Below are 27,089 nucleotides of genomic sequence, written 5' to 3' on the forward strand. Positions count from 1 at the left end.
GGTTCGGTCGCCCTGGGCCATCGCCTCCGCGCGGGGCCCCACTGCTTTCGCCTCCTCGGCTTCCTCCGGGCCCGCTGGCGGAGCAGTGTTTTCCTCCCTGCCACCTGCCTGCACCCCGTGACCCAGAAAAACAACCCTGGCACGGTGACAGTCGCAGGGGTGCCAACAGGAGCAAGGCAGCGCCTTCGCCCCCATTGCATGAGCAGTGCTGTGCTTGCATTGCACCCCAAAGACCCTCCTGGGCTGTCCGGGCCGTGCCATGCGTGGTTTGTGCAGGGGAATTGCTGTGTCCTTGCAGCAAGGCCGGCTCTGGCTGCGTTTTGGTGGCAGGGTGATGCGCTGAGCCTTCCCATGTGAATGTTCTGACAAACTAAAAATAATTCACAAAAAAATGTTGGCAGCCAAGAGAGGAGCCTGGCCCCGAATCCTCCTCTTCTCTGGGAGCAGGACGCTCGCTTTGCCCTACCCCAATGGCTCTGCAGTGGATTTGGGGCATCCTGGTGTGTCATCCCTTCTGTGGGGTTTTCGGTGTTCTCGTGGCGCTGGGGACTTGCAGGGATCCCCAGGAGGATGTGGGGATGGGAGCAGCCCCCTGGGAGCCCTCCCAGTGCTGGGTTTGGCTCCAGGGCCCTTCCTTGGGGTGAAGGGAAGAGGAGGAGCACGCTGCTGGCCGCCTGCCCCCGTCATGCGGAGCTCCGGAGAGGAGCTGTGCGCTGTAGCTCTTGGCTCACATCCCAGCTGCGAACCCCACGTGAATTCGAGCCACGGAGGGAGCTGATGGCTGAACCCAGCAGCCCCCAGGGAAGGAAAGGGGCTGCGTGGGGGCACCTGGAGCTGCAGGAGGGGTGGGTGGCAGCCCTGGGGTGCTGTGGGTCCCAGGGGGTGAGGCTGGGAAGCAGCTGTGCCCTGGCACTCGGTGTGCGGAGCAGTGCTGGTGCCTCTTGGCTGCAGGGATGCTCGACTGCCTTTTTCCTGGCTTGGGGCACGCAGCGAGGAGTTGTTTTTCTGGCTGCTGGCCTGCACGGCCTCCCTCCCGCTCCTTCCTTTGTGCTGCTTTGGAGTTTGTTTTTAAAAAGGCTCAAACAAAAACCGCCCCTTTTCTGCCCGGGTTCGGCAGCTGATGGATGGAGGGGTGAGAATGGGGCTGTGCACGGAGCTCCCTCCAGGTGTTTGGAGCATCGTGCATGGAGGGAGGCTGCGACTGCTCTCAGAGCTCCCCTGGATGCCACCAGCTGTGGGGATGGAGGCTGCAGCTTGCTGGGCTGCTCTGGTCCTCCCCATCCCCTTCCTCAGGGTGTTCCTGCACGCACGCAGCTCTCTGTATCTCAGAGCCAAGCAATTATGTTTGGAGTAACTCGTGTTATTTTGCTGATGCCTGAAATGTGTTGTTACAAACAACACCACGACGCTGAAGAATAAATCTCCAGCAGAGGGAAACGAAGGGAGCTGTACCAAATCCTTTGTTAGTGCTCTGACTTGCCATCTGTTAACGTGGCTTTTTGTATAGGCAGCATAAAAGCAGGGCAGAGGAATTTGGATGGGAAAGCTGAGTGCTTTAATGAGTGGTCTCTCACTCCCGACTTCACTACTGTGGCACACAGATTCTCGAGGGAAATCAGGGCCCTATTTCCCTGAATAGAATTATTTTGGAGGTGGACAATGCAAGCATCTCTTAACAGTAATTGGCTGCTGTTATAAGCAAACTATACACCGAATTGCATCAAGGCTGATCCCAACTCCTGTGCCTTGGTGGCGTGCAGCAGGATGGTCTGGATGGATGGGGCTGCAGACAGTGAGCATCCCTCTGTAGGGGTGTGGGTGGGTGCTGTTACGGGTCTCCATCTCCCACCCTGAGGTTTGCTCGTTACAGCCCATCCTTGTGCAGCCAGAGTGCACTGGGAGAGTGCTGCAGCCTTCCTCCCACCGAGCACCCTCCTCACTGGGTCATGGGAACCATGAGGAGCAGGGAGGAGGCGGCCTTATCACTCCCATCCTTCAAAATTGCTGATGCTGCAGGAATGCAGGGATGGCTGGAGCTGGGAGATGGCTGGAGCTCTGCAGAGATGGGCAGCAGAGGATGAGATGTCAGCACTGTGAAGGATGTCAGCGTTTTTGGAACTGGAAGAGTGAAGCAAAGGGCTGAGAGCAGAGGGGGGGGGGGGGGGGGAGGGGGGTCTTCTGGCTCAGGGTAACTTGTGTTGATTCATCAAATGCATCTTAGTGTTCGTGCAGCCTATGGACTGAGGGTCACAGCACACCCTTTCCAGCCCCAGGGCACGGGAGCTCGGCAGCATTCAGCCTCCAGCTGTTATCTCCCACAGCCTCCTATCACCAGGGCTGTAGCAATTAGAACTAATTAGCCAGAGACAAATGAAATCCCAGGCGGTTATCAAAGAGATGAAGAGAACAAGGTCAAACCCTGCCATGGGGCTGTGCTGGGAGCATCAGCTCCTATGGGCTGAATCTGGGAACGTGTGCCCGGGGGTTTTGCTGTGTAGGGAAACATTTGCCCTATGGATCAGGGGCAGCTTTCCCTCCTGGCACTGCAGGACGTCCCGGCAGTGCTGGAGCTGTGCTGGGTTTCCCCATTGCATTGCTGCATGACGGGGCTGAAGTCTGCAGAGATTTCTTCTGCAGTATTGCAGTCGTCAGCACAAGCTCCATGATGCTGTTGAGGCTGAGATTTGCCCAGCTCAGGGTGTGGTTCTCTGCCTATAAAAATAACATTTGCATTTATTTATTTATTTTTAATTTGAGCTGCTTCACTACTTTAGGAAAACAATTAGTTCTCAGGCTGCAGTGGCTTTGTCCCTGCAAGTGCATTCCTGTGCAGTGTCTTTTAATTCTGGATTTCCTGCCCGCCTGCTTGCTTCTAGCTTCTTTCATCCCTAGCTGCAGTGCCTGAAGCATGGAGCTGTCTTGGCTGCGTGTTTTTTGGGATGCCACAGGTCCACTGGGGCTGTCTTTGCATCCTTCAGTCACTGTTGTGCTTGCTCCTCCCCTTTCCACCTGCACCTGCTGTGCTGCATAGAGCATCCCCAGCAACCTGTGCTGCTTGTGGCTGCTCTGGGGGTGGCGGTGGGATGGTTGTTGGGGGACAAGCAATGTCCCACTGCTTTCATCTGGCCTGCAAGACTGCTCTCTCCATCCCTGCTCCTGCAAATGGCTCCGTCCGACCTTCATTGAGGTCTGCTCATATGGAGGCAGGGTAGCAGAGATGGCATTGCTGCATAGAGTCTGAGCTTACAGAACAATATTGTGGGTCGTGGGATTTCATAGCAGTGTTGCAGCAGTGCCACGCTGCAGGGTAAGTGCTGCGAGGCTTTAGGTGCTTGGTGGTAAAAGTCTTCTGCTGCGATGGTTGCTTTAGTCTGTTGCTAGCAAGGGTTGGTTTAGGCGGTCTTGTGAGGTTGAAGGGGTTCCCTGTGCGAGATGGGAGTGCCTTCAGTTTGCAACTCTGTGGTGTCAGGGAGAGAGCTGCCTGCGGCACCTTGGAGGCACTCCAAGGGTGTATAATGTACAGGATTTCTGCCTGGGTGACAGAGGAGGCTCTCACAGGCAGCAGATGGGATGTGGCAAGCCCTTCTCAACAGCAGGACGCATTCCTCGCAGTGCCTTCCTGCACGTCGGGATATCCTCATCCCCATCCCTCTGCTTTCCCAAAGGTGGGAGGCACAGGAGGTCCCTCTGCGTGCTGCTCCTCACCCAGCTGCACCCTGCTTTGTGTCCCAACAGCTGCTGTGACCCCGTGCACCTCGCCGCGGGTGCCCCAGGCCGTCCCCATGGACCTGCGCATCGGGCAGCGCGTTGTCAAGCCCGGCTCCGACACGGCCTTGCTGGCTCTGAAGCACACGCAGCAGCTGCAGCACCAGCTCTTCCTCGCCAGCCTGCACCAGCAGCAAGTGGAGCAGCTCGCCCACCAGCACGTCAGGGTATGGATGCTTCTAAAAAACTACTTTTTCCCCCATAGAGCGTGCAGCTCATGGTGTTGCGTGCGTCTGCTAGCATAGAATCATAGAACCATAGGATGGCTTGGGTTGGAAAGGTCCTTTCGTGATCATAGAGCCATAGAATGGCTGGGTTGGAAGGGACCTCAAAGTTCCCCTGGCCCACCCACTGCCCTGAGCTGCTCCCACCCCACTATCAGCTGCCCAGGGCCCCATCCATGGCTGTGAGAACCTCCAGGGATGGGGCACCACACTTCTTTGGGCAGCAGTACCAGGTCCTGGCTGCTCCATGAGCAAGGAATTTCATCTTCAAATCTCACCTAAATCTCCCCTCTTTTAGTTTAAGTCATTCCCCCCCTTGTCCTGTCACTATCAGACCAGGTAAAAAGTCTCTCTCCCTTCTATTTGTAAGCTCCTTTTAAGCACTGGAAGGCTGCACGGAGGTCTCCCCAGAGCCTTCTCATGGCTGAACTTTCCCAGTTCCCTCAGCCTTTCTCCATAGCAGAGGTGCTCCAGCCTCTGAGCATCCTTATGGCCTCCTCTGGACTGAGCATCTCTGGAGACCAAGATGCATCCAGTTTGCAGCAATGAAACAACTTAACACGTCTTTGTCAGCCCACTGGGTTTCCATAAATGCTGTAACAGTCTGTTGCAGAGATGCTCCATCCCCATAGCACAGTGTTTCAGGTCCTCTGGTGCTGACAGTGCCCTCTCCTCTCTCAGGTGACCATGGAGACCTCGCACCGTGAGGCAGAGCCTGGGCAGCAGGAGCAGGAGCTGCGGCAGATCCTCAATAAGGACAAGAGCAAACGAAGTAAGAGCCTCAGTGTTTTCTGACATGTGGTATCTCTGCCTGAGGAGGCAATGCCCCAAAGTCAGGGGGACCAAGTTCACGGGGAGTGAGGGTAAAGCAGCTTATAGCAGGGGCTCAGCAGGAAGTGCTGCCCTTACCCAGGTCATGCTCTGTGTGCTCTTGGTCTGAGCATCTCTGTCCTGAGCGTCAAAGAGCTTCAGGAAAAGAGTGTGGGGAAGCCTGGATCCCTGTGAGCAGTGAGCTGCACCCTGGGACTCCCTGGCCAGGATTTGTCCTTTGTGTCCTTCTTATTGATGCCAACCAAGGCGGCAATAGATCCCTGCTTTGGTATTACACTATGCCCAACAGCCACTGCAGTGCTGCACCCCAAATCGAAGGTGCTTATGCTGCCCCATGTACAGGGCAAGACAGAAATTGCCTTCCAGAGCTGGCAGACCCCAGGCTGGAGCACAGGAGGGGTCGGGGGGGTGCTGAGTGCTGGGCGGGAAGGTTTGCACCATGCAGGAGAGCAAACCTTCAGCTGCAATCTCCCTGCGCCATCTAGTGCCTGCTGCACCAGGAGCTTGCTGAGCTTTTGGAGGTGCAGAGCTCTTCAGAGATTTGAGTGCAGCTGTTCCCTGTTTCCATGAGCCTGCTGCCCACCTGCCCTTTGAGTCTGAGCTCTCTCAGGATGCTGATATTTTTCCAGTGCCTCTGATGAGGCAGAGCCACATCAGCTGGAAATCATCAACATGTAACACCTGCAGGTGCTGTGGCCAGCACAGTGGTGAAGCAGAAACTGGCAGAGGTTATCCTGAAGAAGCAGCAGGCAGCAGCTTTGGAAAGAACCAGCAACCCCAACCCTCCAGCCATGCCATACAGGTAAAACAAGAGCACCCTGGGTAATCTGACCCACCCAGCACAGAGCAGCTGCTCGGGACCCTGCAAACATTTTGATGGTGGGTTTGGATGACTCGAGGTATTGCTGATCATCTCAACAAAGAGGGAAGAATCTCTGATGAGGCTTTTCCCTGTAGGTCTTTGGAGCCTCTGGATCCTGAAGGTCCTTCCCCTCCTGTACTCAGCACCTTCCTGTCCCCAGTCCCTAGCACTTCTCTTGATCCCCCAGAGCATTTTCCACTGCGGAAGACAGGTAAGGCTGGGGGCCAACACCATCTCACTCCTGCCATGACACCGTTGAGCTTGCTTCCAGGGGATGGCTGGAGCTGAGAAGTAACCCCACCAAGTCAGTCCAGCTTTGCCCTACCCATGGTGGGGCTGGGACTGACTGCCCCATCCCCTCACAGCATCGGAGCCCAACCTGAAGGTGCGTTGCAAGCCCAGGAAGTGCCTGGACCGCCGCAAGAACCCCCTGACGCGGAAGGAGAGCGCTCCCCCCTCTCTGAAAAGGAGACCACCTGAGACCATTGGTGAGGGCTTTGCCTGTGTGGGGAGAGCCTGGGAGTTCAGAGAGGCTGGAGCAGCCTGGGGTCATGTATAATGCTTGCTGTGGGGCTCTAAGGGAGAAATTAATGTCTTAGAGGCCTGGCAATTACTGGTGCCCTCTGTGGGGCACAGCCTGTGGGAACAAGCTCTGTGCTGTGATGGTACAGGGGTGGATGAAGTGGGGAAGGATACCGCTGGAAGAAAGACCAGCTGTATCATGCTGATTTTTGGGCCCTTGATGGACCTACGAGGCTGGAAGTGTGCAAGGTCCTGAGCAAGCACAGCTGGCTAGGCTTCCTCCATGGCTGACTGCATCTCCAGCTTGCTACCTCGCCAAGGAGAGTTTTGCCTCTAAGAGGCAAACTGGGGAATTGTTGGAAGGAGGGAGAGCTTTGCAAGGTCGGGGCAGGGCTGTGTAGCCCTCTCTGAGTATGGGTGTTCATTTTCCCCTTTCTTTTCACTCACAGATTCCTCCCCAAGCAGCAGCAGCACCCCCGTCTCTGGCTGCAGCTCTCCCAACGACAGCCTCCCTGCCGAGCATGGAGCTCTCCCCGCTGCCTCCAGCATGGCCCACGAGGTGAGCTCCACAGCTTTACTTTCTCACTGCCGTCCCAGGCTCAAAATAAGCTAGCATGCTCCCTGGGGACCCCAGTTCTGTACTGAACTGCCCTTAGCCCAGCTGTTCCTGCATGGTGGGACCCTCTGCCCAGTGTGTTGACATGCTGCCCTCCTCTGCAGCGTGCCCTAGTGCTTTCCTAGTGCATGTGCTGTCTCCATGAGTCCCTGGTGCCCCTGGCCCTGGATGTTCTTGCAGGCAGCTGGGACTTGGCCACCCACTTCTGCTGCCTGTCCTAAGCTGCTTGTCCCATGCTGAGCTCTGCAATTCCCAGAGCAGGAGACTGATGGATCGTGTTTGGTGCAGGCACCCCTGGCCCAGCGCCTGATGATGCAGGAGAGCTCCCTGGCCCAGTTTGCCCTGCAGAGTGCAGTCTCCCTTCCTGCCATCACACTGGGATTGCCAGCCACCACTAGTGCCAGGGTAGGTGACCTGGTTGTAGGAACCCCCCACACCTGGGCAGAGGGTTCCTGCAAGGCAGGGGGGATCTTGAGGCTGTTGGGTGGGTGAGTAGTCTGAGGCTGCCTGTGGCTATGGGGAGAACATGCCATCCCCTCTCCGTGCTGTGTCCCATTACTAATCCAGCCCTCCTCTTTGCAGGGAGATGCGGATCGTCGCCCTCTCTCTGGCCTGGCACACCGGGTGCCTGTGCTGAACGGGCCTGTCCTCACAGGCACACACTCACCCATGTTCATCCCAGCTGGCTTGGAACAGCACGAGGCTGGGAGCCCCTTGTCCCCTCGGCTCCAGCCCGTCATCATCCTCGAGCCCTCAGTCACCCACGCTCCACTTGTGGCAGGTAAGCATCGAGCCTGGGGCAGGCAGTGGGGCCAGCAGCACTCAAGGCATAGCATTGAGCTTCCTTTGGGAGCAAGGCAGCCTTTGGTTTCCCGTTTCTCTTCCACGAGCTGCAGCTGAGGAGATGGAAGACGTTGATCTTAGTGCCTGCCCAGTGGACAAAGAAACACCTCACTTCTCCCTCCTTTCCCCTGCAGTGCCAGGTCTGGGGACTGTCCCCTTCTCCTTCGCCCCATCGCTCATCTCTGCAGAGCGCCTGTCACTCCCAGGCCACCACAAACCACTGGGCAGGACCCGCTCGGAGCCCCTGCCCCAGAACCCCAAGGCCATCCAGCAGCAGCTGGTGTACCAGCAGCACCACACCCAGTTCCTGGAGAGGCTCAAGCAGCAGACGCATCTGGGCAAGGTAAGCACAGAGCTATAGCGTGGGGTGCAGGAGGCGCTGGGGGAAGGATGCTGGCAGGATGCAGGATCACAGCCTTTTCTGCAGGGCAGCAATTAGCTGATACCCAGGGCCAAGCCTGCGTGCTGCTGCCTCGCAGTGAGCTGTGGGGCTGTGCTCAGCTTCAGTGTCTCCCATGTCCATCATTCTTGGGCTCTGGAGTGCCCTGCTACCCCCAGCCTCTCCTCAGCCTGCCCTGTCCCCATCACCTCTGTGTGCTCACTTGTCACCCCTCTGCATGCAGCGCATGGTGAAAACCAGTGAGAAGCCCCGGCTGCGGCAGATCCCCTCTTCAGAGGACATGGAGGCAGAGGGGATGGAGGCTGGGGCTGAGAGCAGTGAGCAGGCGAGGGCACGTGTGGAGCCCACACGGCCAGGGAGCAGCGGGAAGGAGCCTGAGAGACCTCAGAAGATGCTGCAGCCTCAGGAGGAGCTCATCCTCCAGCAGGTAAGCAAGGAATGGCAAGGAGATTGGGGCTGTAAGAAATGGAATTCCCAGCCCCCATCCCTGCATTTCAGAACACTTCTTTTCTACATCTCTTGGTGCCATGTGAAATTTTGCACAAACCCAGCAGCGTCTTGGTCATGGAGAAAGTTCAGCTCAGACCCAGAGAGCTCTGTAAAGGACTGCTGTTTGGGTGGGGATGCAGGCACCACATCTTTCCCTTCCTCGGTCCATGGGTGGTTTGCTAGCACAATCCCCATACTGTTGCACCTTGCATCAGGGCTGCTCAGCACTGCAGGACTGAGCCAGCAGAGAGCAGCAGATGCTGCCTAATACATGCCAGCTCCTACAGAGCTGCTCCAAGTCCTCCAACGTGGAGGGAGCTGTCACATCCAGGTGCTCCAGAGACATTCTCGCTTCCTAGCAGGGTGCATGTCACCTGATGCTGGGTGATGTCATGCTTACTGCCACCTCTCTCCATCAGGCCTATCTCTGGGACCCCTACCAGCGTGTGCAGCACCAGCTCCTCAAGCGGCAGCCCCTGGCTGACTCCCCCATGGTCCCGGCTGTCCTCGCAGGGCACAGACCTCTCTCCAGGGCCCAGTCATCTCCTGCCACCGCGACTGTCTCCCTCCCTGCCCAGGATACAACCTCCAAGGCACTCTCCCTGCCGGTGCAGGAGCAGACCACCAAGCCCCATTTCACAACAGGTAGGACACTGCCTAGGGGTGGTTGAACGTCGCTCCCAGTCTCTCCTGGACTCCTGAATTCCTGGGAGCACTCTGACTGGCTGCAAAAGGAGCAGAGGAAGGCATGAGAGTTCCCTTTTCCTTATCTAAGGTGCATTTTCCAAGCAGAATTTGCCCTTCTGACCCCACATCTGCCATCCTGCTCCATTACAAGGGATTGGTTTAGCTTCATAGGCATCCAGGACAGCATGTGCATCAGAAACTTTGGGGCAGAGACTCACGTGGTTTTGATAAAGATGTTTTCAGTCAAACCAAATAATTAAGGGTGTTTTAGATCCCAGCCTCAAACACAGCCCTGGAAGGGGACAGCATTAGGGTTGGCAGCACTGAGACCTGGGCATTCAGTGATGTCTCAGGATGACAGCTCTTCTTGGATGTTGTTGCAGGACTGGTTTATGACTCGGTGATGCTCAAACACCAGTGCTCCTGTGGTGACAACAGCAACCACCCAGAGCACGCGGGTAGGATTCAGAGCATCTGGTCCCGACTTCAGGAGAGGGGTCTGCGCAGCCAGTGTGAGGTGAGGAACAGGGGAGGGGATGCTGCTACGAGCAGATCTGGTGCTGTAAAAAGGTGATGGGGCGTCCTGCTCCCACCTCCGTTCCCTTTGTTCCCAGATCTTCCCAGCCTGTTTACCACCACTAACTATCCAAACAGCAAAAGGTCTTGGGAAGGGGGCTTGCATTTGGCTGTTGCTGACACTCGTGTGACCATGCCCATGAGTTTGTTGTGCTGGAAGATGGGCACAATCCCTGCTGAGATAGGAATGAGGTGTTTTGCCAGCTTGGGGGACATCAGTGTCAACTCTCATCTGTTAGAAGACTTGCCCTGATCTAGCAGGACTGACTTCGGGCCATAGAGGGTTCTACAACTGTAGGAAAACAGTGCTGATATTTCCTGTCTGTCCACGGCATGCCTGGGAGGGGAACACGTATCCCATCCTGGAGTGGCTCAGTCACAGCCCCTGTGCCCTGCAGTGTCTGCGGGGACGCAAGGCCACCCTGGAGGAGCTGCAGTGTGTCCACACTGAACGCCACGTCTTCCTCTATGGCACCAATCCCCTCAACCGCCTGAAACTGGACAATGGGAAGCTGGCAGGTGAGCCCCCATCCGCACCCCCTGCTGTCCCTGTGCTGCGTGCCCTTGTCCCACACTGTTCCCTGGCTCTGAATCCTCCTTGTCTCCTCCTTGCAGGGATTCTGTCACAGCGGATGTTTGTCATGCTGCCCTGTGGAGGGGTGGGGGTAAGTGCTCCTTCTTTGCTCAGGGTGTTTTTGGGTGGGGTTGTTCATTTCTTCTGGCCCCACTGAGGGTCTCAATCGTGGGCATGAGTGGGGAGGGAACTTCCAAAGCCATTGGGTTGCTCTCAGCCCCCACCCCTGTGTATCTGCGGGATGTCCCAAAGGAGCTTGGAGCCTTGAGGTGACTGGGGTAGAAGCTGGTCAATGGCCTTCCTGTAGGGAGAATGGACTCAGCCCAAACAACAACAGCCTGCATGTGGACACAGGAAAGTGTCCCAGCCTCCCTCAAATGAGAGCAGGACATATTATAGCACAGCTTCCCACTATCCTTGGGAGCATCCTGCCCTTGAATCAGGCCCTTTGCGGACCCTTCCCCCAAGGAACTCTGCTACCACAAACCCCTTGCAGCCACATCTGAGAGCCGGGGAGTTTAGGAGGGAGCAGATATGTGAGACAGATGGGACCCCAGCTGTGTGCACAGCATCCCACATCCCAGTGGGATAGCCAGGGTGCAGCGTGGGCTTCCACCAGGGGCATGGACAGTGGCACGGGGACAGCAGCTTTCCACTTCTCTCCAGACATTTCTGTGGCCCTCTCCTCTCAGAGCTTGCTGCCCTGGTTTCTCTCCATTCATTGCATTCTCCTCTCTTCCTCTCTCCCTGTCTCTGTCCTTTTCTCTCTCTCTCTTTCAGGAAGGGTCTCACTCCATGCCTTCCTGCTGCCTCTTCTGGTTCTTCTCCTCTCCTTGCCCCCGCTGCTGGGCACCAGCTCTTCTCAGCCTCGTTTACATCCACTTTCCCTGCTCTGCCTCCCCCCCTGCCCTCCTCTCGCCCTGCCCGAAGGCAGGGGCCTGGAGCTGCCCCCTCGGGGGGCAGAGGGGAGCATTTGAGTTGCACACATGGAGTTGATCAGAAGAGACTTGAGTTTTCCGGCTCTGACTCAGCCCTTGACGTGATCCTGATCAAACCAAGATGTTTGGTTAAGCAATAAAATAAGATAAAGAAGGTAACGAGCGTTTTCTCAGTCACTCCTTCTAGCCCCTGGGTGCAGGGTGAGGTGCTCCACATGCAGAGCTTTCCTGGGGAGCAGGGTTAGAGGAGCTGTTACCCTGACTGCCGTCCCCAGGTGGCCACTGTGGAGCTGAGGAGCTTGCCTCATGGTGTGCAGGGTGGCCCAGACTTCATCCTCTGAGCAGGGTGACTGGCAGAGAGCGTGGGTTCCCCAGCTGAGGTACCCTTTCCCCATCCCTGTCTGACCATTCCCTTGCTTGCAGGTGGACAGTGATACCATCTGGAATGAGCTGCACTCCTCCAACGCAGCCCGCTGGGCTGCAGGCAGTGTCACCGAGTTGGCCTTCAAAGTGGCCAGCAGGGAGCTGAAGGTAGGAAGACGGCCAGAGGGGCCCGGAGGTCCCACCAGTATGGCACTGAGTGTCCCTGCAACAGGAGTGGCTCTCTGGGGTGTGATTTTGGGGCCAGCAGTGATGATCTCCTCATGGATTTTTTTTGTCCCCAGAATGGTTTTGCTGTGGTGCGGCCGCCCGGACATCACGCAGATCCATCCACTGCCATGTAAGGGCCCCTTCCCAAAAGGGTGATGTAGGGGAAGCCCCAGCATCTGGGTCAACACAGGGCCCCCCGTGGGGTGATAACACTAATTGTTCCCTATTAACAGCCCCAGGACCTTTCTGTATCCAGACCAAGGGGGGAGGGGAGGCAGAGCCCCTCCTTTGGTGTGGGAAGGGTGCTCAGGGGGTCATGGTGCTGACCACCTTCACCTCCCTCTTTGCAGGGGGTTCTGCTTCTTCAACTCGGTGGCCATTGCCGCCAGGCAGCTGCAGCAGAAAGGGAAACTCAGCAAGATCCTCATTGTGGACTGGGTAAGTTACTCCTGTCCCCTGGCAGGTTCTTGTGCCTCCCCAGGACATCCCAGCTCTGATTTGAGGCTAGACCTGAAAGTAGAGAATCCTCCTTGGGGTCTGGCTGCAGGAACTCCCTGACATGTCAGGATGGGGGAATGGGACCAGATCTGAGACAGGAGAGCCTGAAGCAGGGCAGGGATCCAGATGCTTTTAGCTCCATTGGGCTGCAGGGCAGCTTCAAGTCTACAAAAAGCCCTCACACCTCTCTCTCCCTGTAGGATGTTCACCACGGCAATGGGACCCAGCAGATCTTCTACAGAGACCCCGATGTTCTCTACATCTCTTTGCATCGTCACGACGATGGAAACTTCTTCCCTGGCAGCGGGGCTGCTGATGAGGTAAAAAGCACAGCCAGGCTCCAAGATCCACACAGCTCTGCTATGGGACAGCCCCTTGGTTCAGTGCTGGGGCTGTCCTGCAAGTGAGAGACCCCGAGGTGTCCAACTCCTGCAGCACCAGGCAGAGGTCTCCATGGAAGCTGACCTCCATTGCTTTACCTTAATGCAGAGTTGGGGTCTCCTGTTCCCAGAGTGTAGGACGTGGTGAAGCATGGGACTGCCTGCCCCTTGCTGATCCTTACAAAGATGGAGAGGGGATCTGACCCATGCATGGGTGGAGAATGAATCCCTGCAGGCCACATCCAGCCCTTCACTGTCATCCTTGCTCTCCTCCAGGTTGGTGCTGGCCCTGGTGAGGGATTTAATGTCAACATAGCCTGGACTGGAGGCCTTGACCCCCCCCATGGGTGACCCTGAGTATCTGGCGGCTTTCAGGTACTGCTTTCTGCATTCCTCTGCGTTTCCCCCAGCTTCATGCTCAGCCATCCCTTAACACCTCTTACTACTTGTCCTTTTCCACCCCGACAGGACAGTGGTGATGCCAATCGCACATGAATTCTCCCCCGACGTGGTGCTGGTATCAGCTGGCTTCGATGCAGCTGATGGCCACCCACCACCCCTGGGTGGCTACAAAGTCTCTGCTAAATGTAAGGAGGTGCAAGCAGCACCCTGAGCTCTTCCCATTGCCCGGCTGGGCGCTGGAGCTGGCAGCTCCCCGTGGAGCACAGGGACAGCTCTGAGTTATTCTGGCACAGCAGAGGGGGCTCTTTCCCCGGTGTGTTGGGCAGGGAGGCTAACGATGCCCCTTGGATTTCCTGGACAGGTTTTGGCTACATGACCAAGCAGCTGATGAGCCTGGCTGGGGGGGCCATCGTCCTGGCGCTGGAAGGCGGCCACGACCTCACGGCCATCTGTGATGCATCTGAGGCCTGCGTGTCAGCCTTGCTGGGCAATGAGGTGAGAGCCAGGACCCTTGGGGGGGGGGCTGTGTCCCCATAGTGGAGCTTTGGAGAATCTGCTCTCCCTGTCTGCTTGCTGGGACCTGTTGGGTGCACTGGGAGCGATGGGAGCAGGGTGGAAGTGTGGGTTGTGGCTGCGAGCCCAGCCCTGGCCACAGCTCTCTCCCTTTGACCCCTCCCATCTCTCCCCTTGGCAGCTGGACCCTCTCCCAGAAGAAAGCATGCGGCAGAAGCCCAATGCCAATGCTGTGCGCTCCTTGGAAGCAGTGATCCAGGTCCAGAGTGAGTGTCCCACAGCTGGGAGGCTGAGTTAGCACGGATGGCCCAAGTGTTGCCATTTCCTCCTCTGTCCAGGGAAAACCACCCAGGGACTGCTGCATGAAGCACTTTGGAACCCTCCACCGTCCTCCTCCTCCCTGGAGGGGGATGATGCTCCTTGTGTGCATTTGCATGGAAAGCCATCTGGGCCACCCCCGTCCCAGCATCTGTCCTGACCTTTGCTTCCCCTGCAGGTAAATACTGGGTGGCCGTGCAGCGCTTCGCCTCCAAGCTGAGCTGCTCCTTCCTGGAGGCTCAGCACCACGAGGCAGAAGAGGTGGAGACGGTCACAGCCTTGGCCTCCCTCTCAGTGGCTGTGATGGTGGAGAAGAGGTAATGCTCTTCATCGGTCCTGGTGCCAAGCTCTGAGCCTTGGGGATGTTTGGCGTCACAGGGATGGCAGCGGGGGGTTGGTGTCCCACAGCCCAGGGAGTGGGAGGTGGGTATTGTGCCCATTGTCTTCACTGGGAGCTCTGATCCTGTAACCCTCAGCCCGGGCAGCAGGATTAGAGGCTGGATGTGCCGGGTGATCCCTCAGTGCTGAAAAGGATGCGTTGCGTTGGGAAGAGCAGGTCTCATCTCATGTGCTGTGTTTCTCCAGGCCACAAGATGAGCCTATGGAGGAGGAGGAGCCCATGAACCAGTGATGAGCGGTGATGTTCTCTGCTCCCCTGCTTCCAGGACGTGGTTGGACTCTTCCCGAGCCCAGTGCTCGCTCTTCACTCCTGGCTTCCCATTTGCCACTCACTCCCTGAGTCACGGTCCTGAAAGGGGCTGGACCTTTGGCTGCCACGTATCCAAGAAAGGATCCTCCTGCAGCCACCCAGGAGACGGCCTCCTGCTCGGGACAGATGGAAAGCATCAACCTCCCTCTGCACAGCACGGTGCTGCCATCCTACACTGTGCCTGCAATCAGTCCCTGACCTTCAGAACCCGAAGTCTTTCTTGGGGATGCGCAAGAGGCCACCACCCCTCTGGTGCAGACCTGCCCTTCTCCTGGGATCTTCCTCACACCTGGGGGAAGGGGTGGGTGTTGGGATGGATGTTGTGGCCACGCGATCAGAACTGCACTCAGAGCTCCTCTGCAGTCAGCTGTCCCTTGGAGCAGCAGCCTTCTGTCTTGCTTGAGAGGGACAGGCTCTCAAAGGCCTCCCCAGTGCTCCTCTTCCTCTCCGGTAGGGCACGAGGTGGGAGCGAGCATGCCAGTGCTATGGGCTGTGACCTCATTCTGCACGAGAAGGGTTTGGAAAGCATTGGATGATGCACCCATTGCTTTGCAGCTGGGGAAGAGCAAGGGCCGGAGTGCCTGCAGTGCCCAGGATTGCACCCGTGGGACATCTTAACCACTAACCAGAGAGCGAACCCTCTGGTGCTGGGGCTCTGATTTGCACTATATACATATGAGATGTGCTAATGTGAACCTTATGTACTCTTCTTTCCATGGGAGTTTTGGGAACAAACACCCGTGTGTGTGTGTGGACATTACCGAGGTGCCTTGAGCCCTTTCCAGCAACCTGCTGGCCTGAGGATCTGTGTCCCTGCAGTCCCTGGCTGTCTTCCAGCGTCCCCTTGGAGTAAGTGACACCTCCAGTGGCTGCACCCGCTTCTCCAGCTGAGATCAGATCCTCTCCTGGTCGCCCTCTGCCTGGAGCTCAGCTCCCCAGGGACCCCCAGCGTTCCCCATCTGGGTTGTACTGGGATGACAGAGGTGGGGTCAGCCCTCCCGAAATGCTGCATCCAGCTGGATTTGCCTTCTTCCCCTCTCATACTGCAACAGAGCACCCTCACCCCGAGAGCCTCATCCTTCCCTGTGTCCCTCCCTTGGGCTCTGGGGGTCACAGCGGGGCTCGTGGACAGCTGGGCTGGGGAGGAGGGGATGGGTGGGGTGCTGAGCTCAGGGGGCAGCCAGGCTCCATCTGCAGGCATAGGGAGGAAATTTTGTATAAAAGGAAAAAAGAAAAAAAAAAGAAGGAAAAAAAAATATCTTGGAAGAATAAACATTTATGTGTCTTAAACTGCCCAGAGCTTTGGGGCGGGGGGTGAGAGGGGGTGGGTGATGGGGGGAGAAGTCACCGTGCCACCGTGCTCTTATGCACTGTGGGTGACAGGAGGGGGGCAGCAAATTGCAATGTGTTGCAGAGCACCCCAAAGCTCTCCCTGTCTTCTCTGGAGCCCATTGGGGTGGATGCTGTTCCTCCATCCCAGGGGGCGGTGGGCAGGAGCTGCTGCTTCTCCAGCACTGGGATGCATGAGTGTGTCCCGACCCCAAGGCCGCCCCCCAGGCTGACCCTACAGCCCCTCCCTGCACAGAGCCCTGCAGCCCCACTGCTTCCGTCCCCATTTCTCCCCATGGATCCCAGGTGGACTCGTGCCGTATTGAGGCCATCGAGGGCCACCACCACGGGTACAGCCCACAGCAGGCAGAGGGAACACTGCCTGGGCTTCACCCCCACCCCAAACTCGGTGCCGTGGTGCCCTACAGCCCAGGCTCCATCTGTGGGTGCAGCGCTGGGGGAGATGCCCCAACAAACAGCCTCCTTCCCCCTTCCTTTGGGTCCCCAGCATGGCCTGCACCCCAACCTTGCAACCTTGACAGGGACTGACACTGAAATCCGTTGGGTTTGCTGCTGAGGAGCATCAGCCTGAGGACCAAAGCCCCAAACTGCTGTTTGCTAACAGCTGGGAATGGGGCTGAGGATCCCACGACGGACATCTCTGCATTCCTAATCCCTTTGACAAGGATGCTTTACCCCCCCCACCCCTTTCTTTTCTGAATGAAGGCTGGAAGCTCCGCTCTCTGCTTAACAAAGATATTTCCTTCTAGTTTTAAAGCATCTTTTATTTTATCTTGTAAAGAAAAAATGTATTTCCAAAGGTGGTTTCATTCTCCCCGTGGCACCACTGATCATTTGAACAGGATTTCATGCTTTCGAAGGGCACTCCCACCATTCCAAAGGCTGCACTCACAGCTCCCCAGGCTGGGGAGCCCACATCGTACATAGAAATAGAGGGTTCTATTGGAAAATAAAGGTGACATGAGCTCACTGTCCCCTTCCATCGGGTCCTCCGCTGTGCAGGAAAGCTGAGTCACCGATGGTGGCGTCTGAAGTCTTCCTGCTGCTCAGAGCACACCTCTCCCATTCATTGGGGTTGCACCCCGCTCAGCTTTGCTGCTGCAGATGCCAGAGGCAGCCGAGCGCCCGCGGGTGCAATTGAGATGGTGAGGATGCACAGCGGTGCCCACGGCTGCAGCATTTCCTTAGGAAACAAAAAGCTCAAACCCTGGGGGGGTGTCCTGCGTTGGGGAACTGCTCTGCAGGGATGGCTGTTTGCTCCATGGGACGGAGCCCAGGGGCAGTCCGAGCATTGGGCAGCCCCGAAGCGTTTCTCCCCATTGCAGGGACCATCCGGGCTGCTGCTCACGGAGCAGAACCATACGGCTCTCTGCTCCTCACACAATTTGCTCCTTGGAGGGTTGATGTGCACCATCCTGATGCGTTGGTTCCAAGCAAACCCGCCCGGCTCCCGGGTTGGGTCTCAGCCCCACGCGCTGGGTGGGAGGGGGCTGCCCGGGAGCTGCTGATGGGGGAGGTCGTCGGCTCCCGGGGTCCTGTAGGGAGATATGGGGTCAGCCCGAAGTCACCGTAGGGTTGCGCAGACCCCGTGACGGTGGGGATCCAGCTTTGGTTGCCGGCTCTTAAGTGGTGTTTTGTATTTCCAGCTTTGCCCAGACCTGGTGTGGGAAATGCGCCCGCAGCTGATCCTACGACTGGGATTGAATGGGTGAGCGTAGCAGCTTTAACCCCAACACACCTCTGTGGGAGCGCAGTGGGAGGGAAAGCAGCTGAGCGTCCCCACGGGAAAGGCAGCACTGCTCCATGATGATCCATCCCCTCTCCAACCCCGCGCCCAAAAGTGGTGACACCGGAGGGGACGGCAGGAGCAGAGCATCCCCTGCAGAGCCACGGTGCTGCCGTGAGGTCCTGGGGTGGGCAGAGCTCCTTCCTCCCCACTTTGCTCCCCGATTTTCTCCTCGCACGGTGGCTGAGCCCTTCGGCTCTGCAGGGCTTGGAGAGGAATAAATCACACCTCCCCCCACATCCTGCCCTTGCAGCACGATGCGCCCTGGCACTGGCTGAGCTGATGCTGCAGGGCTGGGAGCAGCAATGGCAGTGGGATGGCAGCAGGGATGGCAGTGGGATGGCAGTAGGATGGCAGTGGGATGGTTGCAGGGATGGCAGTAGGGATGGCAGTGGGATGGCAGTAGGGATGGCTGCAGTGTTGTGTTGGGCTCAGGGCTGCATTTGAGGTTGGCAGAGGGGATGCAGAGGGAACCTCAGCCCCAAAGCACGAGCAGTGAGCAGTCATTCCCATTGCTCTGAGCTGTGGGGTTATCGTTAGGAAATGGGCTGGGACGTTGGCAGAGCTCAGAGGATGGGGTCCTCCAGGCTCTGCCCCCTTCCAGCTTTCCAGGGGCTTCATTCCAGCACGGAGCCATGGGAACCACGGGGCTGCGCCCCCCCCCACCAACGCACGAACGCATCGCAGCGTGTAGCAAAGCGCATCTCCCTCAGCTCCCAGGTGTGCTGCGGTGACTTTGGGGCTGAAATACGGGCTCCGTTCAAAGGAATTCCTCCGAGCGAAGTGAACGCAGCTGAGAGGCGCTGAGTGGGATTGGGGCGCAGCAGCGCTGCGGTGTGGGCAGGGCTGGCTGTGATTGGAGCGCTGCTTTCACTTTAACGACCCCTGCCTGGCAATGGAGAGGCAGCTGTTGGCTCCTTCCTACCTTAATGGAAAGGTGGAAAGGGTTTTGTTTTGTTTTGTTTTGTTTTGCCGGGGAGAAGCTTTTCTAGCAGTGAAATGAATGGAGAGTTGTCCTCGTGTCTCTCCCGTGGCTCCGAAGGGGACAGTGCACACCTCGGGTGACAAACCCGGCTCGTGTGGGGCTCGTTGTGGGCTCTGCCCCTTCGTGGCTGTGCTGTAGAGCTGTCGGTGAGCTGAGCGCTGGGCTTTGGGCTGTGACATCCCTCACGTGGGGCAGCAGCTGCTCCCCAAAGCCCTCACGGCGCCGTCCTATGGATGCCACGGCAATGCCACGCAGGCTCTGTGCTCATAGGAGAGAACTGCAGCCCTTGGAGGAGCAATTCATCCCCTGAGCCCACACTGCCTGCCGGAGCAAGGAGAGCATTCCAGCTCCGGGACAGCAACAAAACCCTTCTGGAGCAATGGCACATCCCAAAGCACAGCCCTCCAGCACAGCTCCTCGCTGCACACATCCCTTCCCAGCCCTTTGGTTTCGCTTTCTGCTCGATGACGGCCTGGCGGACGCAATGTGTGACGGCACACAGCTGTGCCGTGGGCTGCTGCACCAGCACTGCCCCTCTGCAGCTCCCACAGCTGCAGCTTTGGCCATAGAACTGCTGGCTTTGGGGCTCAGCACAGTTCCAAGTTGGTGACAGAGTCCATGGGCTGACCCACGTCAGAGCTTTGGGGCTCTGGGGAGGGCTCCGTGCGCATGGAACATCCCTTCCCCATCACAGCCAGCACACCCAGGGCGATGTGTTTGCAGCCCAACCCCACGCACTGCTCTTGGCGCACTGGGATCACAGTGCTCACCCACCCCAGCAATGGGACCCAATGGGAAACCCCATCCCCAGGCACAGATTTCACAGCACCGGGGCAATTCCTCACCCACCCCTCGCACAGAACCAAATGGGGGCGGATGCTGCGGCTCCAAGCGGGGAAGGGCGCATTTGAGCCCCGCGGTGCCTTCGATGTGTTTTGACGCCGCTTTCGATGCCTTTTCTGAACAGAGCCCCCCCTGAGCTCCTCTCCCGCCCCGCCGCGTTCACACCACGCAATGAGAGCTATTTATGAATAAAAGAAACCGAAACATCCACCCGACAAAGCAGACTCCGAGCGACAGCAACGGTCCCCAAAGGGAACATTTATCCGAGGTCTTTCAAGGCGGACAATTAAGTGAAGGCAACACGAGAGAGACGATAAATCCGGGCAGACAAATGAAGGGCACGGAATATCGCCCTCCCAGCCCCCCCAGCCTTCCCCCCCCCCTCCCATCCCCCCCTCCCCGCTTTGTGCTTCCAGCCTCGTTTTCTCCTCCAGCAGAATAGAAACCGTTTTAATGCGCTGAGAGCTGCGAGCCTGGGGGACTTCAAACATGGATTCCGTTGCCCGAGTGCTCCGTCCCTCTTTCCCCAGATGACGGCTCCCCCTTAACGAGGGCACGTCCCCATCCAGCTCCTCCAGCTCCCTTTGATATTTAACAGCCTGTCTTCCATTCGCTGCTTTGCATTATAACGGTACGGTCCCGCTGCACGCGCCGGGTTAATTCACCTACGGGAGAGGGCGGACGAAGCGCCGGCAGCGCTCTCCTCTTATTGTTCTTTGCTCAGCAAATCCCCCTCGCATCACTCAGCCCGAGCGGGAGCTGCTCGTTGGCAGCGGGGTGGCACAAAGCAGGTCGTTATATGCAGCACGAGGATGCTCTGCCTGCAGGAGGGCTGCGGAGCCGCCCGGGGTGGATGCTGAGGATGGGCGATGAGCGCACCCGGAGCACCACGTGAGGGGATTCATGGGGAGGTTTTTCGCTTAGAAAGGTCGTTAGGATCGCCGAAGGTCTTCCATCCCTCTGTTTATCGAGGGAGCAAAGCTCCTGCCAAGCATTCAGCCCAAATAAAGAGGTCTGGAAGTCAGCGGCCGGAGCCGGAGCTGCCCAACAGCCCACACTGCAACCAACGCGAAGGGACCCTCACCAAAAGGCCCCGAAGTCCTCAAGGGCAATTAGCAAAGAGCTCGAGGCAATTAGCAAAGTGCTCCTTAGCGTGGGCTCCTCCTGCAGCTCTCCACACTCCGGTCACGTTTCCATCTCTCCTATAAGCAGAGGGGCAGAGCTGTGCTGTGCGGCCCTTCAGCATCAGCTGCCTCCTCTGATCCTTGGGGGTGGCATCGCAGAGCCCCACATGTGGGACCTCGTGCCGGGGAGCCCCCAGGATGGGAAGTGAGAGTTCAGTCATGACATGAAATCCCAATGGGAGCGCTCTCCATCTTCAGCCGCTGTTTGTGCCCCCATCCGTGGAGCTGCCCTGAAGTTGGGACTGTTCTCACCCTGCATCCCTGCCTGGGTGTCAGTGGGGCCGCCTCCCAGCCTGGCAATGTCTCAGCAGGGGCAGTTCTCCCCCTTTCTCTCTCCCTCTGCTCTCTCAAGATATGAGGATGGGGCAAAGAGCAGAACTTTGCCCTCCAGCTTCCCCCAGGTGCACCCTAAAGACAATGGGAACCGATGGCACTCAGGAGGGGCTGAGCGCATTGCATCCCACAGCCCGCAATGACACAGATGGGGATCCCACGGACACTGCCTTGCAGGCTTAGGAACGGGGCTGTGAACCATTTCAATCCCCTTTTCTGGCTCTTTATGGCCATAACGCAGCCACAGCTTTGGGCACAGCTCTGCCAATTCTTACAGCATCTCCAATAAGGCCAAGCAGGAGAAGCAGCAGCACCTAAGGAGGGGGCACCGGAGTGGCCAAGAAAAGGAAAAGAATTTCTTTCCCAATGGGTGGCCCTCATTGGGATGCAGGAAGATGGAGTCCCTGCTCCTCATACAGTTGGCTTCCCCAAAGCACCGGGCGGGCTCTGACCCCAGCACCAGAGCTGGGACCCAGAAATGCCAAAGCAAAACCCAATCCTGCTTTAGGGAAAGCAGAGGCTGGGATGCCGAGACCCCAGCGGGATGAGTTGGGTTCGTTGCAGCATGTGGAGCACGAGGGGTGTGGGCTGGGAGATGCACAATGGGATGTGGGCTGCAAGGAGCAAAGGGTGTGCACTCCGCACCCTCTCCATACGTACCCCGGCTCAGTGGGACGCGGACATGGACCAAGCCCCTTCCATCCTCCAGACAGAGAAGGCGTAGCTGAGCCTCTCGTGGGCCAGGTAGTTGCAGCTGGTGATCTTGTGGTCCAGCTCATCGCTCTGCAGCACCTGGTACAAGAAGTCTATGTAGCGCGCCGCCAGCTTCAGGGTCTGGATCTTGCTCAGCTTGTCGGAGGGCAGCGTGGGGATGATTTTCCGCAGCTCTGCGAAGGCGTCGTTGAGCGATTGGGTCCTCTGCCTCTCCCTCACGTTGGCGATCACCCTCTGTGTGTGCACGTCCTCGAAGGACTGCGGCACCGGGCTGCGCTTGCAGCGCTTGCCCTGAGGAGAGGCGGCTCCGCCGTCCTCCAATGCTTTGCCTGCTTGGCCTCTCTTGCGGAGGCATTTCTTGTGCAGCCGCTCGCCTTCCTCCTCGCTGGTGACCAGGCTGCCTTCGGGAGACTCCGGGCACATGTTTTCCTCCTTCATCTTCTTGGCAGCCTCTGGTTGTCGTGACCCAGGAGCCTTTCCCAGCGCGCTCTCACGGTGCGCGGAGCATCGGCGGAGGCGACGCTCAGCATCCGTCCTTCAGCCCCACCAAACTCCTCCAGAGCCCCGCGGAGCCCTCCAAGGAGCTCCGTTGGTTTTTCCTTTGGGCGACGGAGAGGAGGGCGTCCGGATGACTTCGGGGAAAGGCTTTTGCTGATAGGGTGAGGAGGAGCGGGGGCGGACCAGGCGCAGACCAATGCAGCGGTGCAAGGTAACGCAAACAGCATTGGAGCTTATGGGTTCCAGATTTCCTCCCTCCCTCCTCCACCGACACCCCCAAGCCCTCCGGCACAGATGCTCCTGCCTGCTGCCCGGACGTCAAGGGACGTCGCCTATGCTGATGTGAACACCAGCCATGGAGGTCAAGGGAGGCCGATTGGGTTTTAGTCTTAATTTTAGGACCCCACAAAAGCCAGCCAGCAATTTTCATCCATCCAGCGTGGAAGAGAAGACTTTCATCCATGAGGTGTTCAAGTGGAAGTGCGGAGCAATGGATGCCCCAATGTGCAGTTGATGCCCTCTTAACCCAATGGAAGACGCGACACCGGGGGGCATCCACTGCTCTTAAGAAATAATAGCACCAAACCCAAAATGGGTTTGAGTTTGCACCCATCCACCCTCTCACCCATCCACTTCTCTTCCTCTATCTACAGTTCTAGGAGCCCTGTGTAGCCCTCATTATATAGATACGACGTGATACTCATCCTGCACCACATCCCTCTGAGGTAAGTGCTGATCTGGGAGAGGACAGAGCCTTTCCATGCATCCAACTGTGCCTTGAGGAGTCTCCAGCAGCAGCATCTCCTGCAGGCCCTGTACCCCACAGGGCGCCTGGCATGGAGCTGAGCTTGGGTCTCTGCGCACACCGTGGAGCAGGGAGGAGGTGACGTTAAAGCCCTCAGCCAGCTCGGCTCACGCATGGGGCCCACCATGGAGAGCCGGAGGAGAGCAGGATCTATAGGGTCAGCGAGGTGACAGCAGAGTGAAATGTGGGGATTTGTGGTTTGCTGAGCTCAGCTTTGTGTTTCTGGGTCATAAATCCCTTCTGAAGGTTCCAGGCTCCCTCTTGGGGGTGGGTTGGCTTCCTTGCCCGTTGCTTCTGGTGGCTACTGAGGGTGTGATAGGTCCAGACGCCGCTCCTGGCTGGATCCACAACCAGCTCAGCTCCTGATTTCCAGGGAAAACCATCTTCTATTAGTAGTGGGAGTGGGCATCCCCACCATGCCCACTCATTGAGTCATGGAGCCATTAAGGTTGGAAAAGACCTCCGAGACCAACGATCCAACCCCAACCCAACCTCACCATTCCCACTAACCTCGTCCCCCAGTGCCACATCTCCCCGATTCCTGAACACCTTCGACGTTGGCTCAAGGAAGGTACAAATTTGCAGCAGAAAACCTCAACTCGGTCTGCCCACGCAGACATGCCCAAACCCAGCGGCCCTCCCAGCAAAACCCCTCCCATCCCCTTGGCTTCCCAATGACCCCCACCAAAATTCTGCCTTTTCATGTGCACCATGCGGATGTTTTTCTCTACTTTGAGGAGTTTTCACGTCCTTCCACAAGTTCTCAGTTTTACAGATGCCCCAATTTCTTTTTAAAAAAGAAGAAGAAGAAGAAGAAGAAGAAGAAAAAAGAAGGGGAGGGGATATGCTGGGAGAGGAGCAGCCGATGGGATGGAGCCCAATGGCTTTGCTTGGTAGGGCTCAACGCGCCGCTCACACGCGAGCGTTGTCAAAGAAAGCAGCCAATATCAGCTGTTCCTAATGCGAGAAGACAATAGATCAGAGGGGCCTGGGAAAGCAAGAGAAAACAAAGAGCAAGAGAAAAATCCCCCCAGGGAGGGGAGAATTGAGGCAGATCCCAGCTCCTCTGATCCCGCGCTTGGAGGAGCTGGCTGAGCTCCGCAGGAACGGGATGGCGGCCAATTGACACCAGCTGGGGCACGGGCCTGTGCCTGCCTTTTGTTCATTAATTTATTTTTTAATTAATGGTTGTGGTGGTTTTTTTTTTGTTTTTTTTTCCCCCCCCACAAAATAAGCTTAATTCTGTTTCGATCTCCTGCAGAGCTCGGGGTCGGCGCTGATATCCCCGAGCAAATGGGTATCGATGCGCTTTGATCAATGGGGACAACCAAACGATGAGCCCTGAGCTGCTCAATGGGGGGGGGGTTCACCCACAGTTGGATGCTTTTTGGGGAGGGTGTTTTCCCCTCCAACGTTTCAATCTGTCCTCTCAGTGCGCGTTGCTGGAAGAGCCCTGGTATGAACTGCTCATGGGAAGGTCACGCATTGCCAAACCAGTTTCGAGAACTTTGGTTTCCTTTCCAGCTCGCTGGGGGTTTTACAGCTCTCCTTTCAGACCTTAAAAATGTGGAGAGAATTTAAAAAAAAAAAAAAAAAGAAGAAGAAAGGAAAAGAAGCCCGGATGGTTCGGTTCAGTGAGGTGCCACCAGATGGGAGAAAGGTTGGATTTCTCACCGCGTCCCAACCCTCTGCTTCTGCCCACCTCCTCATGCTCCCATCCACCCCACTTGGGGGCTTTTGGGGGGCAGGATGTGGATGTCCTGGGGTTGGGTTGTTGGGGTGGTGGGAACTGCTCAGCACTTTGGAAAGAAAGGAATGAAAAGAGGAAAGGAAGAAATGCCACCAAATGAGGCAATTGAGCTGAGGTTTCCTTAGAAGATCATAGAACCATGGGATGGTTGGGATGGAAGGGTCCTTGAAGGTCATAGAACCATAGGATGGTTGGGATGGAAGGGTTCTTGAAGGTCGTAGAACCATAGGATGGTTGGGATGGAAGGGTCCTTGAAGGTCATAGAACCATGGGATGGTTGGGATGGAAGGGTCCTTGAAGATCATAGAGCCATAGGGTTGTTGGGATGGAAGGGTCCTTGAAGATCATAGAGCCATAGGATGGTTGGGTCAGAAGGGACGGCACCGCTTAACAGAGTGACACCGCTGTACCTTTGGGTCCACCTGCTGCTGTCCCACCCACAGGACCCACCACCTCTCATGACATCTCACATGTTAAATACTTCCAGCAATTTGCTCCTTACTCTCTGGGGAGTGCCACATCTTCTGGCTTTTCTGAGCACCAGCAGCTGCACAGACCCTGCTGAAGGAGCATCCAAGGGCTCGTTGGGTGCACACATGCCAACAAGGAGCTCAGTACAGAGCTGATGCTCCTCCACCATGAAATCCAAGAAGACTTCCACATCCCCGAGCTCTGAACCCATAATTCTGGCCCTAACCCAGGGCACCATCTTGACCCAATGGCGCAGAGCGCGGACGGTCAACCAAACACCCCTTCGTGTGCACTGCACAGAGCGGGGTTGGGACAGACACACAGCCATGTGCAAATCCAACTGGGGGTTAAAAACTGCCCCCTCCCCTCTCTGTGCTGCTCAACCCCGGGCTGCGAACCTGTGGGATAACGCAGTCCATGTGTGAGCCCACAGCACCGCTTTGATGGCGCCTGCAAATAATTCCGGGCACAAAATCAGAGGCCAAACCTCAGCGGTGAGGTTCATTTCGGCGTTGAGTTCTGTTGTTATTATTTATTGTTTTGTTTTATTGTGTTTCATTTTTGTTTGCAGGTTCTTTTTTCCTTGGTCAGGGGGGGCTGAGGATGACCTCCATTTTCACACTGTGCGAAATAAATGGGATGTGGCGGGATGGGATGCAATGGGGCGGAATGGGATGGGATGGGGTGGGGTGGGATGGGGTGGAAGGGGATGGGATGGAAGGGGATGGAATGGGATGGGATAGGATAGGATGGAATGGGATGAGGTGGAAGGGGATGAGGTGGAAGGGGATGGGGTGGAAGGGGATGGGGTGGGGATGGGGATGGGGTGGGGATGGGGATGGGGTGGAGTGGAATGAAATAGGATGGAAGAGGATGGGACGGGATGGGACGGGATGAGATGGGGTGGGATGGGGTTGGATGGAATGGAATGGGGCAGAATGGGATGGGGCGGAATAAAATAAAATAAAACAAAATAAACCAAAGGAGGATCAGCCTAATAAATCGCCGACATTAAAGGCAGCCGGGAACAGCCGCTGCCCCTGGAGGCCGGGGGAGCAGCTCCGGTTTCGCAGCTTTTTCTCGTTATCGCGGCCCGAGAGTGGAAACAGCTGCGGGGCGAAGAGAAATGCGAAGCATCCGCGGCCGCGTGCTGTTACCGCGGTGACGGCGGGCCGGGGGGCGGTGCGGGGCTGCGGCTGCGGGCGGCGCGGGGCTGCGGGGCGGCTTTGATCCGCGCCCCGCAGCGCTGATGGACGGCCGAACCGTTCGTTTCGTTTCCTTCTCGAGGTGACTTCGCGTCCCTGGAACTGCGCGGAGTTATTAGGAGCTAAAAGATGTCCCCCCCCCCCCCCCCCGCCCGCCCCTTACCGCCTCCCCTCCCTCCCAGCAGCTTAAGGAGGGGGGGTTGGGGGTCGAGCGGTGATGGAGGGGATGCGCGACCCCCGCGGTGGGGGGCAGCGGGAGGGCAGCGCACGGCCGGGGGGGGTCACAGCACCGCAGGAACCCCGCGGGGGGCATCGCTGCCGCCGTCCTCTTTCTTTCCTTTGCTGCTTCTTTTTCCCTTTCTTTATTTTCTTTTTTTTTCTTCTGTTTTTTTTTCTTTTACTTCATAATGATCTTTTTCTCTTTTAT

General features: G+C 57.3%; 2 protein-coding genes across 2 annotated transcripts in view; one reads left to right on the forward strand and one right to left on the reverse strand.

The window, feature by feature from the left end:
- Positions 1–16,028, forward strand: part of HDAC7 (histone deacetylase 7) — a 40,657-nt gene extending 24,629 nt beyond the window's left edge. Inside the window, 24 exon segments of the mRNA NM_001031402.2 lie at positions 3,736–3,932; positions 4,671–4,761; positions 5,508–5,622; positions 5,778–5,893; positions 6,048–6,170; positions 6,654–6,763; positions 7,403–7,601; positions 7,798–8,006; positions 8,287–8,490; positions 8,972–9,197; positions 9,623–9,756; positions 10,214–10,334; positions 10,431–10,480; positions 11,751–11,858; positions 11,993–12,048; positions 12,269–12,356; positions 12,617–12,736; positions 13,073–13,138; positions 13,140–13,171; positions 13,265–13,383; positions 13,560–13,693; positions 13,893–13,977; positions 14,208–14,346; positions 14,615–16,028. Coding sequence (NP_001026573.1) covers positions 3,783–3,932; positions 4,671–4,761; positions 5,508–5,622; positions 5,778–5,893; positions 6,048–6,170; positions 6,654–6,763; positions 7,403–7,601; positions 7,798–8,006; positions 8,287–8,490; positions 8,972–9,197; positions 9,623–9,756; positions 10,214–10,334; positions 10,431–10,480; positions 11,751–11,858; positions 11,993–12,048; positions 12,269–12,356; positions 12,617–12,736; positions 13,073–13,138; positions 13,140–13,171; positions 13,265–13,383; positions 13,560–13,693; positions 13,893–13,977; positions 14,208–14,346; positions 14,615–14,660 — 2,841 coding nt within the window. The 5' untranslated portion in view covers positions 3,736–3,782 and the 3' untranslated portion in view covers positions 14,661–16,028.
- Positions 16,029–16,994: 966 nt separating this feature from the next.
- On the reverse strand, positions 16,995–22,518 carry TWIST3 (Twist homlog 3). The gene is given in 2 exon segments (NM_001103214.1): positions 16,995–17,623; positions 21,880–22,518. A coding segment is annotated over 1 exon segment (486 nt). The 5' UTR covers positions 22,372–22,518; the 3' UTR covers positions 16,995–17,623; positions 21,880–21,885.
- Positions 22,519–27,089: the final 4,571 nt, after the last annotated feature.

The sequence above is a fragment of the Gallus gallus genome, chromosome 34 (assembly GCF_016699485.2).
Source record: "Gallus gallus isolate bGalGal1 chromosome 34, bGalGal1.mat.broiler.GRCg7b, whole genome shotgun sequence".
In the NCBI taxonomy this organism is placed as follows: Eukaryota; Metazoa; Chordata; class Aves; order Galliformes; family Phasianidae; genus Gallus; species Gallus gallus.